The sequence below is a fragment of the Pogona vitticeps genome, chromosome 3 (genome assembly GCF_051106095.1).
Source record: "Pogona vitticeps strain Pit_001003342236 chromosome 3, PviZW2.1, whole genome shotgun sequence".
NCBI classification, from domain to species: Eukaryota; Metazoa; Chordata; class Lepidosauria; order Squamata; family Agamidae; genus Pogona; species Pogona vitticeps.
Window position 1 is genome coordinate 160,459,182 of NC_135785.1, and position 21,795 is coordinate 160,480,976.

The 21,795-nt window shown below is 40.4% G+C and overlaps 1 protein-coding gene across 3 annotated transcripts in view; it reads left to right on the top strand.

Moving 5' to 3' along the window:
• PCCA (propionyl-CoA carboxylase subunit alpha) overlaps nt 1-21,795 on the top strand; it is a 314,567-nt gene that overhangs the window by 231,674 nt on the left and 61,098 nt on the right. For 2 of the 3 annotated variants that reach the window (XR_013544058.1, XM_072994650.2), the window contains exons 20-21: nt 4,414-4,512; nt 11,750-11,803. Coding sequence is in view for 1 of the 3 variants with exons in the window: in XM_072994650.2 (XP_072850751.2) it covers nt 4,414-4,512; nt 11,750-11,803 (153 nt within the window). In the remaining 2 variants the exon portion in view is untranslated. Of the gene's footprint in view, nt 1-4,413; nt 4,513-11,749; nt 11,804-21,575; nt 21,683-21,795 lie in introns of all 3 variants that reach the window. The other variant, XR_013544059.1, reaches the window with a different exon arrangement.

Below are 21,795 nucleotides of genomic sequence, written 5' to 3' on the forward strand. Positions count from 1 at the left end.
TACCATAATCAGCATTATCAAAAGCTGATGAAAAACTAAGCAAGATCAATATGAGTCTTATTCATGCATTACAGCTGGGATCCAGGTTGGGTGTTGGTGGGGAATTATGTAAGGTCAGCCCTCTTGTCACCACCCAACTCAGAAGATAGGCAGACCTTCACATATTCCCAACAAACATAAGCAGTGGTGCTTGTAAGTACATCCTACTGAATGCTGCATTTCTGCTATTGCTGCCTTTGATAAGGCAGGGCTCCTGATCATGGAGACAAATATGAATATTGACACCACAGGTGTCTGGGCCATTTGGACCTTCTTTACAGAACCATCCACTCCAATTACCACTCACTGTGTGGCATGCACAGCCATCATAATTCATGATATGCCAATTGCAGAAGTAGCTGGACACCACTTCCCCACTTCCCTGCCCAACTGACCACTCAGCAGCTGAGCAGGGAGACTCAATATCCTGCCCCCTCGCCAGAGTGGTTGGCTGTGCAGGGAGGTTGGGAAGTGCCAGCCAGGCTACTTCTGCGATTGGCACATTGTGAGTGAGGACGGCTGCATGGTGAGTGATATGTAGACTGGCCGGTTCTTGAGGGAGGCTCCAAACGGCCCAGGCACCTGTGGGAGACAAATATGAACACTCCATGTCTACTACAAACATATGCTGTGAACGCATGAAGGCCTGCCTGATTTCCAAAATGTGAGGATGTGGAGTGGTGGGATTTTGCTTCTCCATGTCACAGCCACACTTCAAGTCCTGCATGGATTTAGGTTAAAATGTCTGAATAAGGCTACAGTTACACTTAATCTGTGACTTTCGTCAAGGCAATCTAATTTTATTTTGTCACCAAATTAAGACAGAATAAAATCCTTTGAAATTGCATGCTGTTGCAGAACCACCATCCTCTTAAACATCTTGCCCAAAGGAAGGGTTATCAGAAGTCTGGTAGTAGTTGATATGAATTTCCAGTTCATAGAAAGCTTTTTCAGGAGCAGATGCACCTTCAAAAGGGTAAACACTATCTAGTGCATAAAGATGCATTCACCATAATCTGCCTTCCATCTGCTCATTCTTCTCCACCTGTTCCAGCTAGTTTGAACAGGCCAGGATGTGGAAGGGTCATGGAAGCACTGTTAAGGAAGGATTCCAGTTTAAATGTGTCAGAGTCTATTCCAAAATACTCCCAGTCTCTGTAGCAGTCATTCTCAATGTTGGGTCCCCAGATGTTCTTAGACTGTAACTCCCAGAAATCCTGGCCAGCACAACTAGGCTGCTGGGAGTTTCAGTCCAAGAATACCCAAGGTTGGGAATCACTGTCCTACAGGCTAGGAAAGAGGAATCCATACTGTTATTTCCAATCATTGATAGGTGAAGGTTGCAATGGAGGGAGTGGCTGAGCCTTCCTCTCAACTGATGCCCACCAGCTGGGAACATTTCACTCCTTCTCTACATGGGTATGAGAGAAAACTAGCACTAGCAAGCATCAGTTGAGAGTGCTTCATGCCCCTCACTGCTTTCACTTGTAATAATAACTTTTTAAAAAAAAATCTGTCCCCCTCCATCCAGAATGCTAAGGTTGAGGACTGTGTATGGGTGATGTTAATCCACATAATGAAAAGAACACATGGAGGGGGGGGGAGGTTAACTGACTTGTTAGAAGCCCTAATGACTTACAGTAGCCCAGGGGATGTATGGCTGGTTAGTCAGATCCTGAAGAAGAGACTGGAGGTATAAAGATACACTACAGCAGTGTATTGGTTGTAATTACCATCTTTGATTTTAACAATCAACATTCTATAGCTGATTCTGCACTGATAGCAAACATCCATTATAGCTGCTTTATGCAAATTAAGTGCTACATTTTTGCAGGTGTGTATTATTTATTTTGTCCAGTATGATTTTCTGAATCTGTCAGCAGAGTTCAGTAATGATTGTTTTCAGATAGAGAAATAGTAAGTGATTTCAAACAGTGGTGGTTTTCAAATTTAGTGTGAACTTATGTTTTTGTTTACATTTGCAGTAAAGTAAATATAAGTTGGTTTGAACCTGAGATTGTAACAAAGTATGTTGTGTCCATTTTATAAAAATAATTTGCTTTTGGTGCAAAAATTGTTTTTTTTTTCCCTATTGCCGAGGGAAAATGTATCCATTTTGTTGTTATTAAAGAATTTTAGCTCAATTCTTCTGGAAAAAAAATGTATTTGAAAAAGCAGTTATCCTCTTCTACTGAGTGACAGGAAGGAAGGCTCTGCCTATGGGGCCAAGAAATATCCTTTCCCTTTTTCATCTTCTGAAGGAGCAGGCCTTCCCCAGGAGCTTCAGGGTGACTTCCTGCTTCAAGGTGTGAAATAGACTCCATAGTCATTTTGTAGCAAGGTCAAGAATCATCATCAACATTAAAACTGTAATAAAATTGACAAAGTGTCCTTGCTCGTACTCCTTGATATCTCAGCTGCCTTTGATACCGTCGACCATGGTATCCTCCCGAGGAAGCTCTCCGAGTTGGGGATTGGTGGCCTTGCTCTTGCTTGGCTCTGTTCCTTCTTGGAAGTCCATCCCCAGAGAGTTCAGCTTGGGGAGAATTATCGGCCCTGTGGTCCCTCAGTTGAGGGGTCCTGCAGGATTCGATCATCTCCTCAATGCTGTTTAACATCTATATAAGGCCATTGGGAGGGGGTCATCTGGGGATCTAGAGCTTCGTGCCACCAATATGCTGATGACACCCAGCTCTACATCTCCTTTTTTCCATCGGCAGTGGATGCTGTTCCGTCCCTTGGGCGCTGCCTGGAGGCCATTCTGCAATGGATGCAGTCAAATGGACTCAGGTTGTACCCGGACAAGACGGAGGTCCTGCAGGTGGGTGGCCCCGATGTCAGTGGTTTAGGGAACTCCCCCTCTTTTTGGGGGGGCTGACTTTCACCACAAAGAATTCAGTTTGCAATCTGGGGGTCCATCTTGACCTGACACTTACCATGGAGACCCAGGTAACATCCGTGGTTCAATCTGCCCATGTACATCTTCGGTGCATTGCCCAGCTGTATCCCTATCTAGATGCAGGGGCGCTCACCACGCTGGTCCATGTGCTCATAATCTCAAGAATAGACTACTGTAGCACTCTCTACGTGGGGCTTCCTTTGAGACTGATGCGGAAAATCCTAGAACACGGCGACCAGGCTATTAACAAGGGTGAAAAGATTTCACCATATTTCCCCCACATTGGCGACCTTACACTGGCTACCTATCCACTTCCTCATCAATTTCAAGGTGCTAACTATTAACATACAAAGCCCTTAACATTTAAGCCCTTGATACCTGGCAGACCGCCTTCTTCTGGCCAGTTCTACCTGTATCACCTGCTCCAGTCAGGCTGGGTGGCTGAGGGGCTTAACACCAAGAGAGGACTGGTGGGAAAAAACCTAGAAATTGAGCCTTTTTGGCAGTGGCCCCTCGCCTCTGGAACAACTTACCTGTAGAGATCCTCCTGGCTCCCTCGCTGAAGGCCTTGAAGACTAGCTTGAAGACATAGCTATACAGGCAGGCCTTCCCTACAGCCATTACCTAGCCTATCTTCCTTTTCTTTTTTCCTTCTCTTTCTTCTCTTTCTTCTTTTTTCCTTTCCTCATCTTGGACTTTGTGATTAATTTGGATTTTACCTTAGTTTATTTTTATGTTATATGTAAACCGCCCAGAGTAGACACATTCTAGATGGGTGGTATATAAATCTAATAAACAAACAAACAAACAAACAAACAAAATAAAGAAAAGAAATAGGGAAGTAATTCAGCATAATAGCCTTTTCCCCCCTATCTGCCTGGTTAACTTTTCTTCTGTCTAGCAGACAGATAGGCATTTACCTTTCTCCCTCCCTCCCCGCCCCACCTTCTTTGGCTTAATATTGCTACTGCAGGAATAATATGACAGAAATTGGAAAGTTTGACTCAACTTTGAGATTAATTACTGGTTTATATTAATTAAAAAAACTACAATATTTAAACCCCTTCATTAAATCATGGGAAAAGTTCTTCTTTGGTCCTTGGAGAGCATATTATATGCAAGGCTTGTTGTATAGGTTGCCAAGTGTCACTGGAATTCATATGCATTGCTTGTCTAATTACAGTAAATGTAGCATGTCCAGATACAATTTAAAAGTTGAATGGCTGTTTTGCTCCTTCGCAGAAATTACTTACAGCCCTCCACAGGCAGCTGTTCACAGGTCCTTCACCTCTTCCCCAGAGATGCTACAAAGACTCTGTTGTTAGACCCTGTCTTTTGTGGCAGAAGCAGTAAACATGACAGGTTGCTTGGGAGCCATCTGTTTTAATATGGTTGCTCCTTTGTATGCAGTAATGAACTTGAGATCTGTTTCTGGTCTGCTTTTATGGTAACAGTTTTCTTTTATGTCACAACAGGTGGAAATTGATGGGATAAAACTTAGTGTGACTGGTGAGTGGAACTTGGCTTCACCTCTGTTGTCCGTTGATGTGGATGGCGTTCAGAGAACAGTACAGGTAAAAATAATTTTGCTACTGATTTTCATGTTTTTATATCTTTATAGATTTTTCAAGTTGAATGTAAACTAGAATATATTTGCACATACTTAGCTTCAGTTGAAGGCAGTGGGGACCAGCTCAGTGGGGCAGCCCCTTATGAACATTTCCAGAGGTGTAACAGGAGGGCATGTAACTCTCCTTGTCCATCAACAGCATGGAGTGTGGTATCCTTTTATAGTACTTAGCACAACTGGGAATAAAGGGTACTCTCTTGGGTTCAGAAACTACATCTCAGATGCTAGTGGATAATTGTCCTGTCTTACATTTCCTTTCATTAATTTTTTTAAAATCTGTATAAACTGCTGGAAGAAGATGTGATAGGCTTGAAAAAAAAGGTGCCATCAATGTGTTGGTAATTTCCACTTATCACTCTCCTTTTCATCCAGTGATTTGTGACTCAATAATATCCCTGTATGGCTCTCTGAAAGCAGGATTGAATAGGTTGAAGGTAAAGAAACTGAAATTGAGTTCCAACAAGAGATACTTTGACAGGGTTGGTGGGAATCGTACTTCATCAGCCAACTCTGAGTCAAGTCACTGTCTGAAGGAGTGGGTATGATGGGGAGACTTCTCTTTGACTAAAATTAGAGGCACCAGCTAATGATGAATTAAAACTAGGCCTAATAATTTCTGTGGGGTTAGAATTAAGAGTCAGTGTTTAGGAATTAGTCAGTGTCCCCCATTAGGTTGTTTTGCAATTCATTCTCTCTTTAAATGCAATACATATTCTAAACTCTGATTAATGCCTCAAAAGAGTTCTCTGAAAACTTACAAAAGCTGCTTTTCTTAACTATCCTTTTTCTGGTAGGTTAATTTACTTGTATGTATGTAAGAACCTATCCATAGCACAGCACAGAAGAACAGGAAACAGCAGATTCAAACGTGTTTTTAAACAGAGGGGAGAAGGTAGTGGACTTTTCCAGGACACCTGTTTTCCAGGACTTCCTGCTATTTTTTTCTCTCCTTTTAATGATGTGCCAGCTCTTCAGCAACAACTCTGTTGCCTGTTGTGGCTTTCAGTAGTTAAGTAAAAACTGATCCATATTTGCCACTATCCATCTGTTGGATACCATAACATAACTCTATTGAAATAAAAAGGGGGAGCCATGTGGCCATTACAAAATACAAATGCAAGAATAGGCAATATCTTTATAGGCCACTAATAAAAAATAGAAATTCATGCTCAACAGGTCAAAATCCTCCTGGTGAACTGAATGGAGATGAAAGCCAGAGCCAGTGTTTCATTTCAGACTTAGATGATGGACCAAGGAGATCACTGAATCAAAGGAGATGTTGTGAGGTGGAAAGTCTCATCATAATACAGCTACGCCATACCTGTTTATTCAGAACAAGTCTGAAATACTAAATCCAATAACTCCTCTGTCAGGCTGCTTCTCTTATATCATGCTCACATAAATGAGTCACTCAGATGGAGCAATTGCTGTCCACCTTTTCAGGCCTAGCATTATATGAATTTTTATCTTCCTCATTGTCCTTATTCTTTCTCTCATGCTTCTGAAACATGAGTGCAAAACGTACAGTGGTGCCTCGCTTAACGATTACCTTGTTAAATGACGAATCCGCTCGACGATGAGGTTTTTGCAATTCCAAAATGATGTTTTAATGGGCAAAATTCGCTTCCTGACAATCGGTTCCCTGCTTCGGGAACTGATTCTTCACATTATGACAATCAAAACAGCTGATCGTCGGGTTCCAAAATGGCCACCCGCTGTGTAAAATGGCTCCCTGCTGTGCTTTAGGACAGATTTTTCGCTGCACAGGCATCGGAAAATGGCCTCCCTATGGAGGATCTTCGCTGGACGCTGAAGTATTTCACCCATTGGAACGCATTGAACCAGTTTTCAGTGCATTTCAATGGGCTTTTTTATTTCGCTTGACAAGGATTTCACTCTACAGCGATTTCGCTGGAACGGATTATCCTCGTCAAGCGAGGCACCACTGTATCTCTATTTCTCTATCTGCCTCTCTGTCTGCACTTCAGAATATTGTCTTTGGTGGCTTGTAGCCCATTTGCCAGACTCAGTCTCTGCCAAAAACTGACTGAAAGCGAGGTCAAGTCAGAGGAAGAGAAATCACATCCAAAGAAGCAGATTGACACAAGATTTGTGCACTGTACTGAACCATGTGAGAAAATGTCTGCTTCATTCACCACTATCTCATTCCTTGCCTACATCATTGGAAGCCCAGTAACAGCATAAAACCAATAGAATCTCAAACTTCAAGCAGGATTAAAAAATCTCCAAGTTGCTAACCTACAGAACTCACTGTACTGTGGCTCAACCAATAAAGGTGCTGGAACAGATATGAGACGGCTACCAGGGAAATAGTTGAAATAGACAAGATTGGCTGCTGTGTACCCACTTGCAGTACTGCGAGTAGAATTGAAATTGTAGAGTCAGCATGTCTTTTCCCTGGTAAATGCCCAGACCCCTCCTTCACCAATGTTCTTGGGACCAATCTGATACTTATTTGCCCTCTCAAGTACTTCAAGCCATGCCTGGATAGTGGCAGTCAGAAATTTGGCAAATCTTTGGGTTTGAGTCTCAAGTCTGAGTCCGAGTCTTTGGTACCAAGTCCTGAGACCCAAGTCCAAATCCCTATTTTTAAAAAGCTCTTTTTTCGCTTAAAAAGAGGGGTGGGTGGGTTCTGAGCCATGAAACAAGTCATTAAAAAACAAACAAACCCTGAGTCGAGTCATTTGTGCAACTTAAGTCTGACTTGACAGCAAGTCCTATGACTTGAGTCCCTATCACTGGTGGCAATACTCGTTTCTTCTTTATCTGAGGAAGAAGGCAGGGAGTCATTTAGTTGGGACCTTGTATGACGGAGCCCTCCCCTTCCCTGTAAGCAAACACACACCTTCTTCAGGGAGCAAGCCCCCTGCAAGATCAGGCCCCTAGTCCCTAATGCCCTGAAAAAAAGTGAGAGAAGACTTGCCAAGTTGGAAAAGGGCCCCTTTAAAGAAGATGAAAAAGTGTTTGAAGCATGACCAATAAAACAGCCCTGTGTTCCAGACAGACAGACAGCCTAAGCCAGCTGTGATCTGCTAGGATCCTCTAAAGCACTGGTTCTTAACCTTGGGTTACTCAGGAGTTTTGGACTGCAACTCCCAGAAGCCTTCACCACCAACTGTGGTGGCTGGGGTTTCTGGGAGTTGCAGTTCAAAAACATCTGAGTAACAAAGGTTAAGAACCACTGCTCTAAAGCAGTGGTTCTCATTGGGTCCCCAGATATTCCTGGACTGCAACTCCCAGAAATCCTGGCCAGCACAGCAAGTGGTGAGGGCTTCTGGGAATTGCAGTCCAAGGACATCTGGGAACCCCAATCTGAGAACCACTACTTTAAAGGTCTCAGAGCAATCGAGGTATAGTCGCCTAGACCCAAATAATGCACTTAGAAAATGCTTCCTGAATGCTCAAAATTGTCAGCTGATGATGATGACTTACAGAAAGGTGCAGTCAAGACTGAGAGACCTATGGAGGACAAAACTTGTTGGTATGGCCGTCTGTGCTCCTCCTCTAATGTCGCTATGTGGTGCATCAGCATCACCGCTGTCTTGCCTTCCCCTCCACCCCCAGGATTTCTCGCATTGTAATTAAAAATATAAAATTTTAATAAATAGGTTGACTGTCAAAAACCTCATCCTTTTTCTTTTTCTTTTATTGTTAATGGCATATATTTTTGTCTGAAATTCTGTTTTTCAGTAAGCTTAGTGAGGAATTTCTCATCTCTTTCATTTTCTAGGCTTGGTGGACATTTCTTGCATTTTCACCAGAGGTAGCCAGTCTCAAATCCTGAGAGTTTTCATGTGAAAAGAGTCTGTGGGTCAAAGGCAGTGTGGACACTTATCTCCTTTGTCTTAATTCATATCAGTGGTAGAGGTTAAACCTCTCCTTCATGTGCAGTTTTGTTGCGTGTCTCCCCCGCTAATCAGCCGTGCTGAGGGATTTTGGTATGTAGAAAAGAAGACATGCATAAATGATTGTGCACAACAGCTTTTTGGCGGGCATGAGTGTGCTGGAGAAGAAGGAGCAGAAAAAGATGTTTACAAAACGCTTTTCTGCAGCATCATTTTAGGAGTAGAGCTGCAGTGGAAGGCATTTGTGAAACAGCTATATTGGTGTCTGCAGCTAACCGCACGGGAGGACTCTGAATCCCATACATTCTTCATGCATGTTTTAAACATGTACAGTTATGAGGAGGATGTTCTGAACTTTACACTGTCTTTTTGCCTGTGGTGCATCTCCATACATCATCTTTTCTAGTTTTCTCCTAATTGAGTCACCTGAATTCGTAGTATCTGAAGTTTGCTGAGGATTTATGGCAGGCAAGATTTTCATCACTGACAGGGAGTTCCCTCAGAAATAAATTAAGTTATTTACCTCACAGGTGGCTTATTTTTGGCCAGATTCGCTTCTGCCAGATTCCAGGACTTAATATCTGTACAGTATGTGTATAGGATGAATTTTGAATATAAGACTAGTGCTTTGGCAGATATTCGGTTACGATGGAATCTGACTCCTAAAGGACACTTTGCTGTAGGAGTGATATACAGATTTCACACTCTGTTTCTCACACATAAGGACAAATGCACACTAGTGCACTTTCTGGCTCTTTCACTTTCTCATTGCATGCACACTCATACGCATACAATATATCTTTTTTCAGGAATTGAAATAGCTTTTTCTTCAACACTGTATTACATGACAAGATGTCAGTGAATTTGAAAGGCCTTCATTTTAGGGGATGGGTGGGTGTTTTTTTCATTTTACCAATTTTGACAGCTTATCAAGTGGTTTGTACCTGTTTGCTTTGGCATATAGTTCCTTCATTGTAGGCAGCTGGTCCTTTGTTCTTTTTTGCAGTTTCCAAAACTTGATTGTGTTTCTTCCAGTCTGTGGGGAAAAGTGTATATTCCTGTTTCCTTTATACACGTAAATGTCAGGATTTTTGTATAATTTTTATTTCCATTTCATTAATCATTTATGTCGAAATATGTCAAGGCTTGGCTCATTCTCCTTTGTTTTCCTATGATAATACAACATGGAGTGCCGTGAGCGACCCATTAGTTGGTAGGTGGACTTTTCAGGAAAGGTATTGCTTCATTGATATAAAATGCAGCCATAGAGGATATCTTAGAAAGCAATCAGCTACCAACAAACATGTTTTCATGTAGCGGTTTGTCTATTTCAGCAATGCTTAAAGCAGCATCCTGAACATTCCTTTTCAATCAGAGTTTTATAACAGGGCTTCATTGTTTTACAGAAAGAATGACCTGGGGTTTGGTTAGGTTGCAGTCAGATAGCATTATCTGTAAATACGTCTGCTCTGCTCCTTCTTCTTTCTTGGTTTCCTTCCCCACATTATCATTTTACTAATAGTTAAGACAGAACTCTAGAGGAACACAGAGCCTTGTGCTTTTCCCCCAAGCATTCCAGCAGAAAGTTTTAGGTAGTGCAAACTTTAGAGCAAACTGCAAGGGCCTGACTGCTCCCAGTTTATATCACAGAAGGGTAACCTGTGAGTGAGGACACAGAGCATTCTAAACTTCTCTGTTTCTTAAAAATAGGCAAATATTAACACTTTGTCTCTCCTTTTCCAATTTTCTGTCACCTCTTTCTCAAATGCTGCATGGCCCTGTGTTACTGCTTTTCAAATTTGCTCTGTTGTGCCTTCATCTCCAGTAACACCTGTTTATTCCTTCAAGTTACTTCAGTTTCTCTCTTCCCTCACCCAAAGATGTATAATTTGTCTTGGGTAATGTCATAGCTTAGCTGGGTAGATAGCTCTGTGAGGTGGCACATCCAGTGACCAGGAGTGTCCTGTGCCTTATAGCAGGGGATCCAGCCTGTGTGGTCTTGAGTGTCACCAGAAGAAGGGACTGGTAAAACTCTTCTGAGCATTTTATACCTAGAAAACCTGGAAAAGGTCACCATAAGTTAGAATTGACTTGACTGTGTGCAATTATTATTAAGACATAATAATGTGCATTATTTGTCAAGTGTCACTTTGTATTTTAGTAGCTAAAAGCCCCTCCATATATGTATGTAGCATAACCTGTCATCTGTAGCTGAAGATCAGTACTTGATATGTTGGTGTGTTATGTCTCAATGCTTCTTTATTGGAGTATATGTATGTGGCTGGGGAGATATGGTAACTGTATGGGTAAGTGTGCAGTATGAGTATATAGAAAAACTTGGGATTTATCATGAGTGCTTGGTTGGGGTTAATTTTATGGAATAGTTTGATTTTTGGCCCTGTTATTTCGGGCATCTAAAAATAATTAGTATTAAATCATATCTTAACAAGGCAGTGTGGTGTAGTGTAGTGGATAGAGTGTTAAACAAAGATTCAGGAGACCTGGGCTCAAGTCCCTACTCAGTCATGGAATCTTGTGGGAGGGGGGCAGTGGTAATACACTGCTTGAACATTGCACATACCTTGAAAACAATGTTAGGATTGCCACCAATTAGAAGCAATATGACAGAACATGACAGAAACAGCATCTTAGCAATACAGTATTTGTTCCATGCTGTTTACTGTGAAGGAATAATGCATGTGTTATCTTGGCCAAAGTATTAAATTCAGTATAGCAATGACAGTGGGGAAGGCTATTGCCTGCCAGAATAATGTGTCTTGTGGTGTTACTGTAAACCTAAAGTGTCAAAGGCAGTTGTCAAGGCAAAACAATATGAAATCATTTTTAAGAAGCTCTGAAAGAATATTTGCTATTTGTAATTTCACTTGTTCGATTTACTCTTACCATAGTCTGTGTTTGCTCTGGTACAATACTGTGTAATGGTTTGTGCATGACAGCAGAAAGATGAGGCTTCTTTGTTTTGCAAAGTGGAGCTGAATCTGCCTCTAATAAGGAACATTATCTTTTTAGAATTATATAGAGGAGAGTTAATATCATCAATTACTACTATTGTGTTCTTCCTTTCTTCTGAGTTATTTGGGCTGGTTTGTATCATTCTCTCCCCCTTACATCTATCTCATGAGCATTCTCAATATTTTCAGAATATTGAAGATTTATGCCTGCTTTGATCAATGATAAGTAAAAAAAGAATATATAAATTCCTCTTACACAATATAAACTTGTCGCCATTTTCAGGAGAAAAATAGCACCTGCTTATGTAACATAATCTAATAACTCTTAATCTGTTTCTTTCAGTGCCTTTCACAGGATGCAAGTGGAAATTTTAGCATCCAGTTTCTTGGCACAGTGGTGAGTAGTACTGCTAATGTATGTACACACAATGTATGTGTGTCTATATAACGGAATGTACATTTTCCATTCCATTTCTTGCTGTTCATGAATGGAAGAGAATGGACAAATTGATTAATTATTGGGGGTGGAGAGAGAGAGAGAAAAGAAAGGATGTTACTGCCCAGTTTTATCTAAAGCCAAAGCACTTTTGCTCTTGGCACTTCCCCTTACCAGCTGGCAATGCAGAAAAAGCACAGCTATCAGACTTCTAAGATCTGTGTTTTTCTGCAGCTAATACCTGGGGGGGGGGGGGGAACAGATCCTTTTGCCTTTCCCACTTCCCAGCATTTCCCAGATCTCAGGGATCAAGGAAGAGAGGTTTACAATTCTCCAATTCTTGTTGCTCTGAAGAGTGTCTGGATATGCACACGTCCAAGACTATGCGTGCCTGTGCCCTCTTCCAACCTATAGCTGATGGCAGCTGTTAAGGCAGAAACATTGTGCAGCCCTCACTCAAGGTAGTATAGTTGTTGATCCAGAAAAGGGTGCCTGCCATTCCAGTCAAATACATTTTCATGAAAACTGTAAGCACAATAATCTTACTCCCCTCTGACCTCTCTTATTTATTAAGCCATGGATGTAAATATGGAACTGATTCTGAAATCCAAAATGGGTGAGATCCCTACTTTGCAATAGTTTGGCTCTAATAAATATGGTTCCTTTTCATGTAAGATTTATAATGGATGAAAGATGCATTTTCATGAAAGATATGTCGTTTCAGTGCTATTGACGTATGTCAACGCTATGTTGGCACTAGTTCTCAAAGGATGCTGTCTAGGGAAACAATAGTTTCTCATTATCACAGGGACATCAGCTTTAAATGAAAAGGTTTATTTGCTTGTCCCTCCCAAAGTAAGACAACAAAAACAGTCTGCTACTGCCTTATTTTTCTTACATGTCTTATGTATCAGTGAACTGGAAAAAAAACCCTTTTAAAAGGACTGATTTTTTAAAAAAATCCAGCTGTGGCTCAAGGAAAGAAATATTTGTTTGTTGATTTTATGGATTTTGATAGATAGTGAAATTTAAAGAAATGCAGAAGAAAGAAAAAGACATATAGGTTATGTAGCTGCATTGTACAATGGGGCTGACTTTGGAAAGTGTTTGGAAAGTCCAGAGGTTCCAAAATGCTGCAGCCAGATTGCTAACTGGGGCTGGTTACAGGGAACATGCCTTGTTACAGCAGCTCCACTGGCTGCCAATTTGTTTCTGGCCACGGTTCAAAGTGCTGGCTTTAACCTATAAAACTCTAAATGGCATGGGTCCAAGCTATCTAAAAGATCACATCTCCCTCTATGAGCCTGCCTAGGCATTAAGATCATCAGGGAAGGCCTTTCTCTCAGTCCCACCACCCTCATAGGTGTGCTTGGTGGGGACACAAGAGATGGCCTTTTCTGTTACTGTTCCCAGACTGTGGAACTCCGTCCTACAGGAAGCTAGGTTGGCCCCATCATTCCTCTCCTTCCTCTTCAGCAAGGCTTTTCCTTAATGACTGGTGGTTTGAGAGGTTTTGTTTTTTTTTTTTTAAATAGATTGGTGTGCTCTGTTGCTTTAAATGTGTTTTAGTATTGATTTTATTTACCAGTTTTAATATAATACTTGTTTAATTATTTTACAATATTTTAAAATAATTTTAAATGGTGATGGGTAAGGGGGCATCACCAGAAATGACACTAGGCCACTTTCAGGTGTAATTAATTAAAATATTCAGCCTTGTAGCCTGTCCATACTGTTCTATGGTCTTCCAGCTTGGCCAGAGCCTTGCTGCCACAACAATCATGTATTGGTCTTTTTTGCTTATTCCATCATGCAAAGGTCCAGGCTGGAATGTATCCTCAGCCCTCTTTGCCAACAGGAAACAGTCTAAGAGCTGGGACTGTCATGTGCCTCCCAGCTATGGCACTGAAACTAGAGTCAGCAAAGGAATCTTTCAGGTGGGGAAAGAAGATCTCAAAGTTATTGTAAGGTGGAAAAGATTATAGAGTTATCTACTGAGTGTTCAGTCCCAGTGTGCAAATTACCAAAAACTAAAGGAAATGAGAGAATGAATAAAGCTTAGTTGGTGACAGAAAGGCAGTACAAAACCAAGGATAGGGATTTCATTTGAGTATTTGCTTTTAGTGTAGAAATTTTAATGGACAAACTGCAATTTCAAAACTCACAAGCATGCATTATGTTCTCCTTTATTTTGTTTTGTTTTGGCACTCTTTAAACATTTCCTTCAGACTTGTAGAAGACAACTAATTTATATAGTTCTGAAACCTAACTAGGGATCTTAATAAAACAATTAAAATGAAACAGATAAATATAATTTAAATCATACATAATGCATGTCAATTTTTTTATTGATAATAAATGTAGTTTATCCTAAATCTTTCAAGCTTTAGTAGTATCAGTAAAATAAACATGTTTTTACAAGGCTTTAGCATTAAGAATGCTATTAATATGACCCTTGGCACACCACAATAATTAGATTTCCAAGCAAGCATTTAAGATGTAACAGCGATTAATGACAACCATCGAAAACAATTTTGAACTCCATCAGTTTAACTCAGGAGGGTAAACTTAATATGATAATTTATCTAGATGAATTGTATCAGCTTAGCAGGAATGTATGCAAATATGTGACCCTTACCTAGCATCTAAATGGCTGCTGTGCTGGTAAATTTATCAGTTCCATTAATGAACTTTGGGGAACTTTGGAATTTTCAGCTCTTGTTCCCTCTGAGGCTGAAAACCAAACCTGATCTCATACTGGGACCATTCTGGTCTGCATATTTCCATAATTTGCTGCTGCTACTAATATGACAGCAAGACGCAAATAACTGTTTCTAATAATATCAGATGGAGTTGTGGAGGACAGCATTTTAATGTAGTAAAAGACCTCCCTGTGGGGTTGTTATTGCCACTATAGAACAGCAGTTACACAGTTGCAACAATAGTCTCTTAATTAATTCGTTTAATTAGCAAGAGATGAAGCTTGTGTTGCATCTTGTCATCTGAGATCATGGGGGATGATACACAAAGACTCTGTTTTCCCCACATGTTTCCATGCACTTTAAAGTATTTTGAATGAAGCTTCTGGCCTGATAGAGCCATCTCCACTTAAGATGTAGACAAGAATGTGTGTTTGTCTGGAATAAATTACCATTAGGATTAATAGGTACCACAAAAGTTATTACAAATCATTGATGAAAACCGGACTTCTGTGGTGTTTCTATCCTAAATCTGCAAATCTAAGATTTATGAGGCTTGTGGATTATTTTGATTTGTCAGTGTATTTAACAATTCTGTTGATCTGGCCTTGCACAAATAAGGTCAGATTAATGGAATTGGCCATCTGCCTTGTGAGTCTCTTCTAGATGCATTGCTTTCCTATCTCTTCTCCCCACCCCACCCCTGTATGAAACTATTTTGACCACATTGTCCATTGGACAGCATTTGTCTGTCCAGAAATTGCTTTTGCCATTGAATTCCCCATGAGACTTCTTATGAGTACACAAAAGGATAATATTTGCTATTGCAAAAGATGATAGATATATTTGTGGTTCAGAATGCTAACTCATTTTTCTTATCTGGTACTGAAATCTATTTTTAAAGGATAGACTAATGTTCCTGCATACTCACTAATCTCCAGTTATACCTGGATCTGTGTTTTATTTTTAACTTTTTGCAATTTTGTATACTCTTGCTATGGCTCTAAAAATGCCCTAATCTTTTAGGAGACATACGTTCCCCATATCTTGTCCTCCCCTGCCCCCCCCGAAATATTTTGAATATAATAATTTGATTCTCAGAAACAATAATGAATTTTTTTTAATTTGGTACTTTTAAAGCTGAAATTCTCAAGAGGTGTTTTCTTGCAAGTAGCACTATAATGATGGGGGTCAGGAGGAATGCTCTCTTGGTTGAAATTTAGTTGGTGACATTTATGAAGTTGAGCCTAGTTATTACTGGGAGAGCACTGTTTAAAATAGTCCCAAGACTCTGTATTTTTCCTTACCCTTCATCTTTTGTTTCACTTGACTAGGGAATGGAAGTCCTGATTTGCTGTCTGAGTACAGTGACAGATAGGATGTTGGTGAACAAACTAAGATTACCTTGTTAAAGAACTGGTATATGAATTGCATTCAGTTGCAGTTGCAAGTCTTAAATCAGATGTTTAAAAAGTTGATCACATGCTGCATAGTGAATCTCCCCACCCCCACCCCCAGAAGCAGGTCATTTAACCTCCTGGCAGGGTTGTTTATTTTAGCTCAGGGCTGAATCACCGTCTAATGCCTCAGACTGCCCAATGTGCCTTGCTCTCCTGCCATAAATTGCTCCCTGCCTGATCGCCCTCTGCCACCATTCTTCTTGTTTCCCTGTCCCCTCGTTTGCCCTCTCTGCACAATTGCACCTGCTTCTGTGGGTAACCAACAGAAGTGGGGGGAAGGTGGCAACAGCAACAAGAATCATGAGGAGGTGGGAAGGAAGGAGGGACAGGCAGGTGCAGAGAGCCTTAGAGGAAGGGGAGGACATGCCCAGTCCAGTGCAGGGTTGGAGGAGCAAAGAACTGTCTTTGGGCAAAAAAGACATAGAGACATAGATGAGTTTGATGTAGGATCATCCACAAAACAATCTCAATCAAAGGAACCATCCACAGATAGGACAGTATTTTGGGGCAGAGCCCATGTTGAAGTCATGGGGATCCATGCTTGGGTCAGTGTTTTTGGACCACTATAAAGCTAGGGGCCCCTCATTTCTGTGTTATACTCTATGCGTACAAATGGGAACAGGTGGAGCATTCTTAAAGGTACAGATGCTGATAGGCTTTCCAAAAGGACAAGCAGCTTAGCCTTCTCCCTCCCTCATCTCACCACAGCAGTTGGGGTGAGTGGCAGAGTGGGCAAGCCTCAAATGAAACAGCTTTAAAAGCCTGTCTAGCCCCCTACAACACATCTTAAAACATATTAAAAGTTTTCCTAAGAGGAGCAGTGTAAAAATGCAACACCATAACCACTATTTCAAGGAGATGCAGACCCCAACTCATATATATCACATGACTGTCACATGACTTCCAAATTGCAGCCAAAAAAAACACACACGCCCCTATGCATATTGCAGGGTTTATCAGTAGTCTAGATAAGCCCGAAGACTCTGTGAAAACAAGACTGAATGAAGTTCACTTGGTTATCAGAAAAAACAGGGATTGGGATTGCAGCCTGTTTTGGATGAGATTGCACTCATACAGAACAGTCTGCTGTCTCTTGTTTGTGTCTATAAATAAACCTCTGCTTGTTGTCTTGCTTGATTTTTCTGCAAAGAGAAAAACCTGGAATGTTCCATCTTCTCTTGCCAACTGCCACCATGTTAGAGGTTATAGCTGCTCACATATTATATTAGGACTGCTACCTACATTAATGATGCTGTGAGTAGAATGTTTAGGATTGGCCATACTGCTTTCTTCTTGGTCTGTGATTCACATACCTGGGTTAATGCACTGGTGTTTCCTGCATTTTGCAATTGCAGACAAAACTTCCGAGTTCAGAATACTTTCCTTTGGTCTGTCCATTGCCCCGAGAGTTTTCACAAAATGTGTAGCTCTGGTAGTATCTTAGCTGCCTACCCGATGAGTTGTTATATTTCCTAGCATTGATGATTGGTTGCTGAGAAACTTTTCCTGAGAAACTCTTTGGGAGAATATCTGATTCACACTACATCTGTTGAGCGATCTTGGCCTAGGAGTAAATTGGGAGAAATCCTTCTTCGTTTCATCACAAAGATAGCTTTATGTAGGAGCACTATTGGACTCCATCAAAGCAAATGAATACTTTTACCACAAAACAGAGTACTAAGAATTATTACTTATGCACTACAATTCAAATGGAAAAGAACAGTGTCATTTTTCTTAATGCATAAGTTTTTGAATTTAATGGCCTCTACTATGGCAGTCATGAGTTATGCCAGACTCAATATGAAGCTTTTGCAGTCTCTTTTTCTCCCAGTTCAGCAAGTGAAATTCCTGATCTCAGAGAGTCGCAATTTCCAAGGACTTAGCCAACCAGCTGATATAGTGGGAAAGGCAAGATAATTGATAGGAACTCTTTTCAAATAGTTATAGTCCTCAAGGTTACTAACCACAGATGTACGGTAAGTACAACCAGTTGGAGAGCTCAGTTGGAGTTTCATGAACTATTCGTATTCATTGGTCCACTGTAGAAAAGGAAGAAAAAAAAACTTATCTGGAGCTTCTGGCTATCTTCAAGGCAGTGAAAGCATTTCTACCCTTACTAGTGGGCAGTGCTGTGCAGGTTGCAATGGACAACACAACAGTAATGTATTATGTAAAAAATCAAGGAGCAACACATTTCATGTCTTTTCTCTTACTGATTACGGAGATTTAGGAATGGTGCCTTTCACATCAAAACTACTCAATAGCAATTCATATCAGTGAAGATTCTAATCAAATGTTATATCTCCTGAGCAGAAGGATGTTTCAGTCACATGAGTGGGAATTATTTGTCAAAGCCTTGCAGTTGTTAATAGATTGAAGAAGTGCACTGCTAATAGATGTTTTTTGTAACAAGAGAGAATCAGAAGTGCAAGGGAGAGGTCTCTGCACTTTAGGAGATGTGTTCATGATATATTGGCAGGGAGTCTTACTGTTTGTTCATTTGTTTGTTCGTTCATTTGATTTTTATATTGCCCATCCGGCAAACAAACTACTGTGGGTGGTCAACAACAGTATAACTGGATAAATTTATTATGAAATCACAAGTTCCCTTGATACATCATACATGGGTAAAAATATGGCAAGACACGTACAGTGTCATACTATTGATCCCATGTTGGCTTCGGCAACCTTGGTTTGCCTCCTTTCTCCTAATGGCCAAGGACATTTTTCAGTTTCTGGTACAGGAGGATTTATTAATCTACCAAAGTGGGAAGATCCTCTTTTGTTGTTTAGTTGTTAAGTCGTGTCCAGCTCTTTATGACCCCCATGGACCAGAGCACGCCAGGCCCTCCTGTCTTCCACTGCCTCCAAGAGTTTGGTCAAATTCATGTTGGTTGCTTCGATGACACTGTCCAACCATCTCGTCCTCTTGATGTCCCCTTCTCCTCTTGCCTTCACACTTTCCCAACATCAGGGTCTTTTCCAGGGAGTCTTCTCTTCTCATGAGATGGCCAAAGTATTGGAGCCTCAGCTTCAGGATCTGTCCTTCCAATGAGCACTCTGCATTGATTTCCTTCAAAATGGATAGGTTTGTTCTCTTCGCAGTCTAGGGGACTCTCATTTCTAGCATAAGACTGAAAAAAAAATCAAAAGTGTGATAATAAGGTTTAAAACATTGTGCCAAAATGTGTGGGATTTCTCTAGGAGTCTGAATGCTTTTTTTTAAAATCATGCATTTGGAGACAATGCACAAATGGAAAATACCAGAGGAATTTGGTGAATATTTGTTTGTTTGTTTGTTTGTTTGTTTGTTTGTTTGTTTGTTTGTTTGTTTGTTTATTTATTTATTTATTTATTTATTTATTTATTTATTTATTTATTTATTTATTTATTTATTTTAAGCTTCAGGTAATTCTGGGTAGCAATAAACAGAAGATACTGGGAAATGGGTGGATTTTTTAAATAAGAAGAACCTGGGTTTAGCAAAGCACTCCTGACTTAAATAAGAAATAAATATTTCTGGTCTCTGTCTGAGAAGTAACAGAATAATGCATACTGTTCAAAATGAAAAGTTGTGGCAGAACTGACACTTCTTAACATAAAAATCGGGGTGAAGGAAGCTGTAGAGAAGGTTAACTATAGATTAGCATCAAATATGAGTAGATTTCTGTTATTTGTGTAATTCTTTTGTTTTTTTCCTAAAGAAATAAAAACTGTAAGGTCAAGGCAATGATTAAACGGCATCTGTATCCAAAGTGAGAGATTTTCCCAAGTGCTAATTTGCAGTTGTATATTCTTGGATGCTTTAAGATGCTCATTTTCCAATTGGGTGATAGTAATTTTCAGAAGGGATAGGCAATGATTTAAGACTTGCAATCTCTGGAAAATGTGTAGCCCATCATCCATGCATGCAGCCAACCAGATACATAATATTCCCTGATATTACAGTTCTCATGCATGGTTTGACAAGCATGTACAATCTAGAGACTGTTTGTTTGACAGGTCCGCATTGATACAAACATTCACTAACAAGGAAGAGTAATTTTAGATGTTCTAGTAGCATATAAGTGCAGATGAGGAATATTGTGCTGTGATCTTTAGAATGTGAATTGACAGGCCAGTGGCTCTGTAGCATCATGCATTGATTGCTAGACAACATCCTCTAGTGGTGTGTAATTGAAGGCCTTCAGGCTGTGATCCTTGTGAAGAGGCTCAAGGTATATATAGGAGAATCAGTATAGGCAAAATATACTTCATACAGCACATTGACAAATATGGAATTCACTATCATACAGTAAAATGGCCATTAACATGGGCCACTTCAAAAGGGGATTAGCAAATCACCCAAAGATGAAATACCAGTAAAACTATCAAAGGCTAGAGAGACTGAATTTGTATATATATAGCAACAAATATGAAAAACACAACAATAGTCCACAGACTGGAAACATTCAGTACAAATTAAATTCCCCAAGAAAGGAGGTGTAGCTGTAGGGTCACTGCATTAATTTTCCATGCAAGCAGAGTGATGCTGAAGGTTTTGCAAGAAAGGCTTTTTACTATATAGGGAGCAAGAAATACTCTATATTCAAGTTGGGTTCAGAAAAGGAAGCAGCACCAGAGATCATGTAGCAAATATACTTTAGTTTATGGAGCATTCTAAAGAATTTCAGAAAGTGCTAGTTTTGTGCGCAAATGAGAGAGAATGTTGTTGATGAGTCTGGGCTGATCTCTCCATTTTTCTGTATTGTTGTCTTTCTGCCCTATACTCTACTAACTAAAAGGAATAGCTACATTTATACAACCCTCACACCTTTTTCCCAATAGAAATTGCACTCTATGCATTTCAAAACCATTTCCCATCATAGTTTCTATATTACATGCCTAGATGGTGGTAGAGAAAGTGATTGCCACAATGCTGTTTTGAATCTGAAGTGTGCAATGATATACACCATTGGTTACCATCATGTGTGCTACTTTGCACTCACACAGTATTAATTTCTATTAGAGATGGGCATGAACCTCGGTTTGGACGTTCATGCTGGTTTGTGCATATGGCATTGCAGATGTTGCGTATTCCTGTCTCCCTAGCTGGATCCTCCATTCACCAGCCAGCATGTGCTACTCTTCTTCTCTTTGGCTGTTTGACCAGTCTCTGGCAAGAGGGCAGGCTTCCCTTCCCCACCTCCTTGGCTGATCACCAACTCAAACAAGGAGGCAGGATAGGCAAACCCGTGCTGGTCAAACAGCCAATAAGGAAGAGGAAGGGGGCGTGCTCTGACTGGTGAGTGGGCTGTTGGCTTGGGAGTCAGGGAAGGAAACACGGCACATGTGGCACCACGCATACAGACTGACACAAAACTCCCCACTGAGGTTCATGCCCATCTCTAGTTTCTGTCCTTTTCTATATAGTTTCTATTCGTTTCATTCTTTTTCATAATCTACAGAAGTTGTTCCACATATATCAGTTTTGAATGTTCTTAAGTTCAGTACTCTTTCTTTATTATGAAAGTTATATTACAGGCTATAGTCCTAACTGACCTGAAATTGCTTCAAACTTCTTTTATCACAAAGACATTGATGGAGAACAATGTGTTATCCTTTTTGGCTTGCTGAAGTTATCTTTGAGGATCAGAGGATAAGAAGGCACACTTGAAAGTAGCAGATCCCATGAAGGTCAGGTATTGTATCATACCTAATAAGGCACAATTTAAAATGTACATCTGGACAGCACTTATGATCATCAGCAACAAAGGGTTGTGTTAACTGTTAGGGTTTGCATTTGTTGATAATA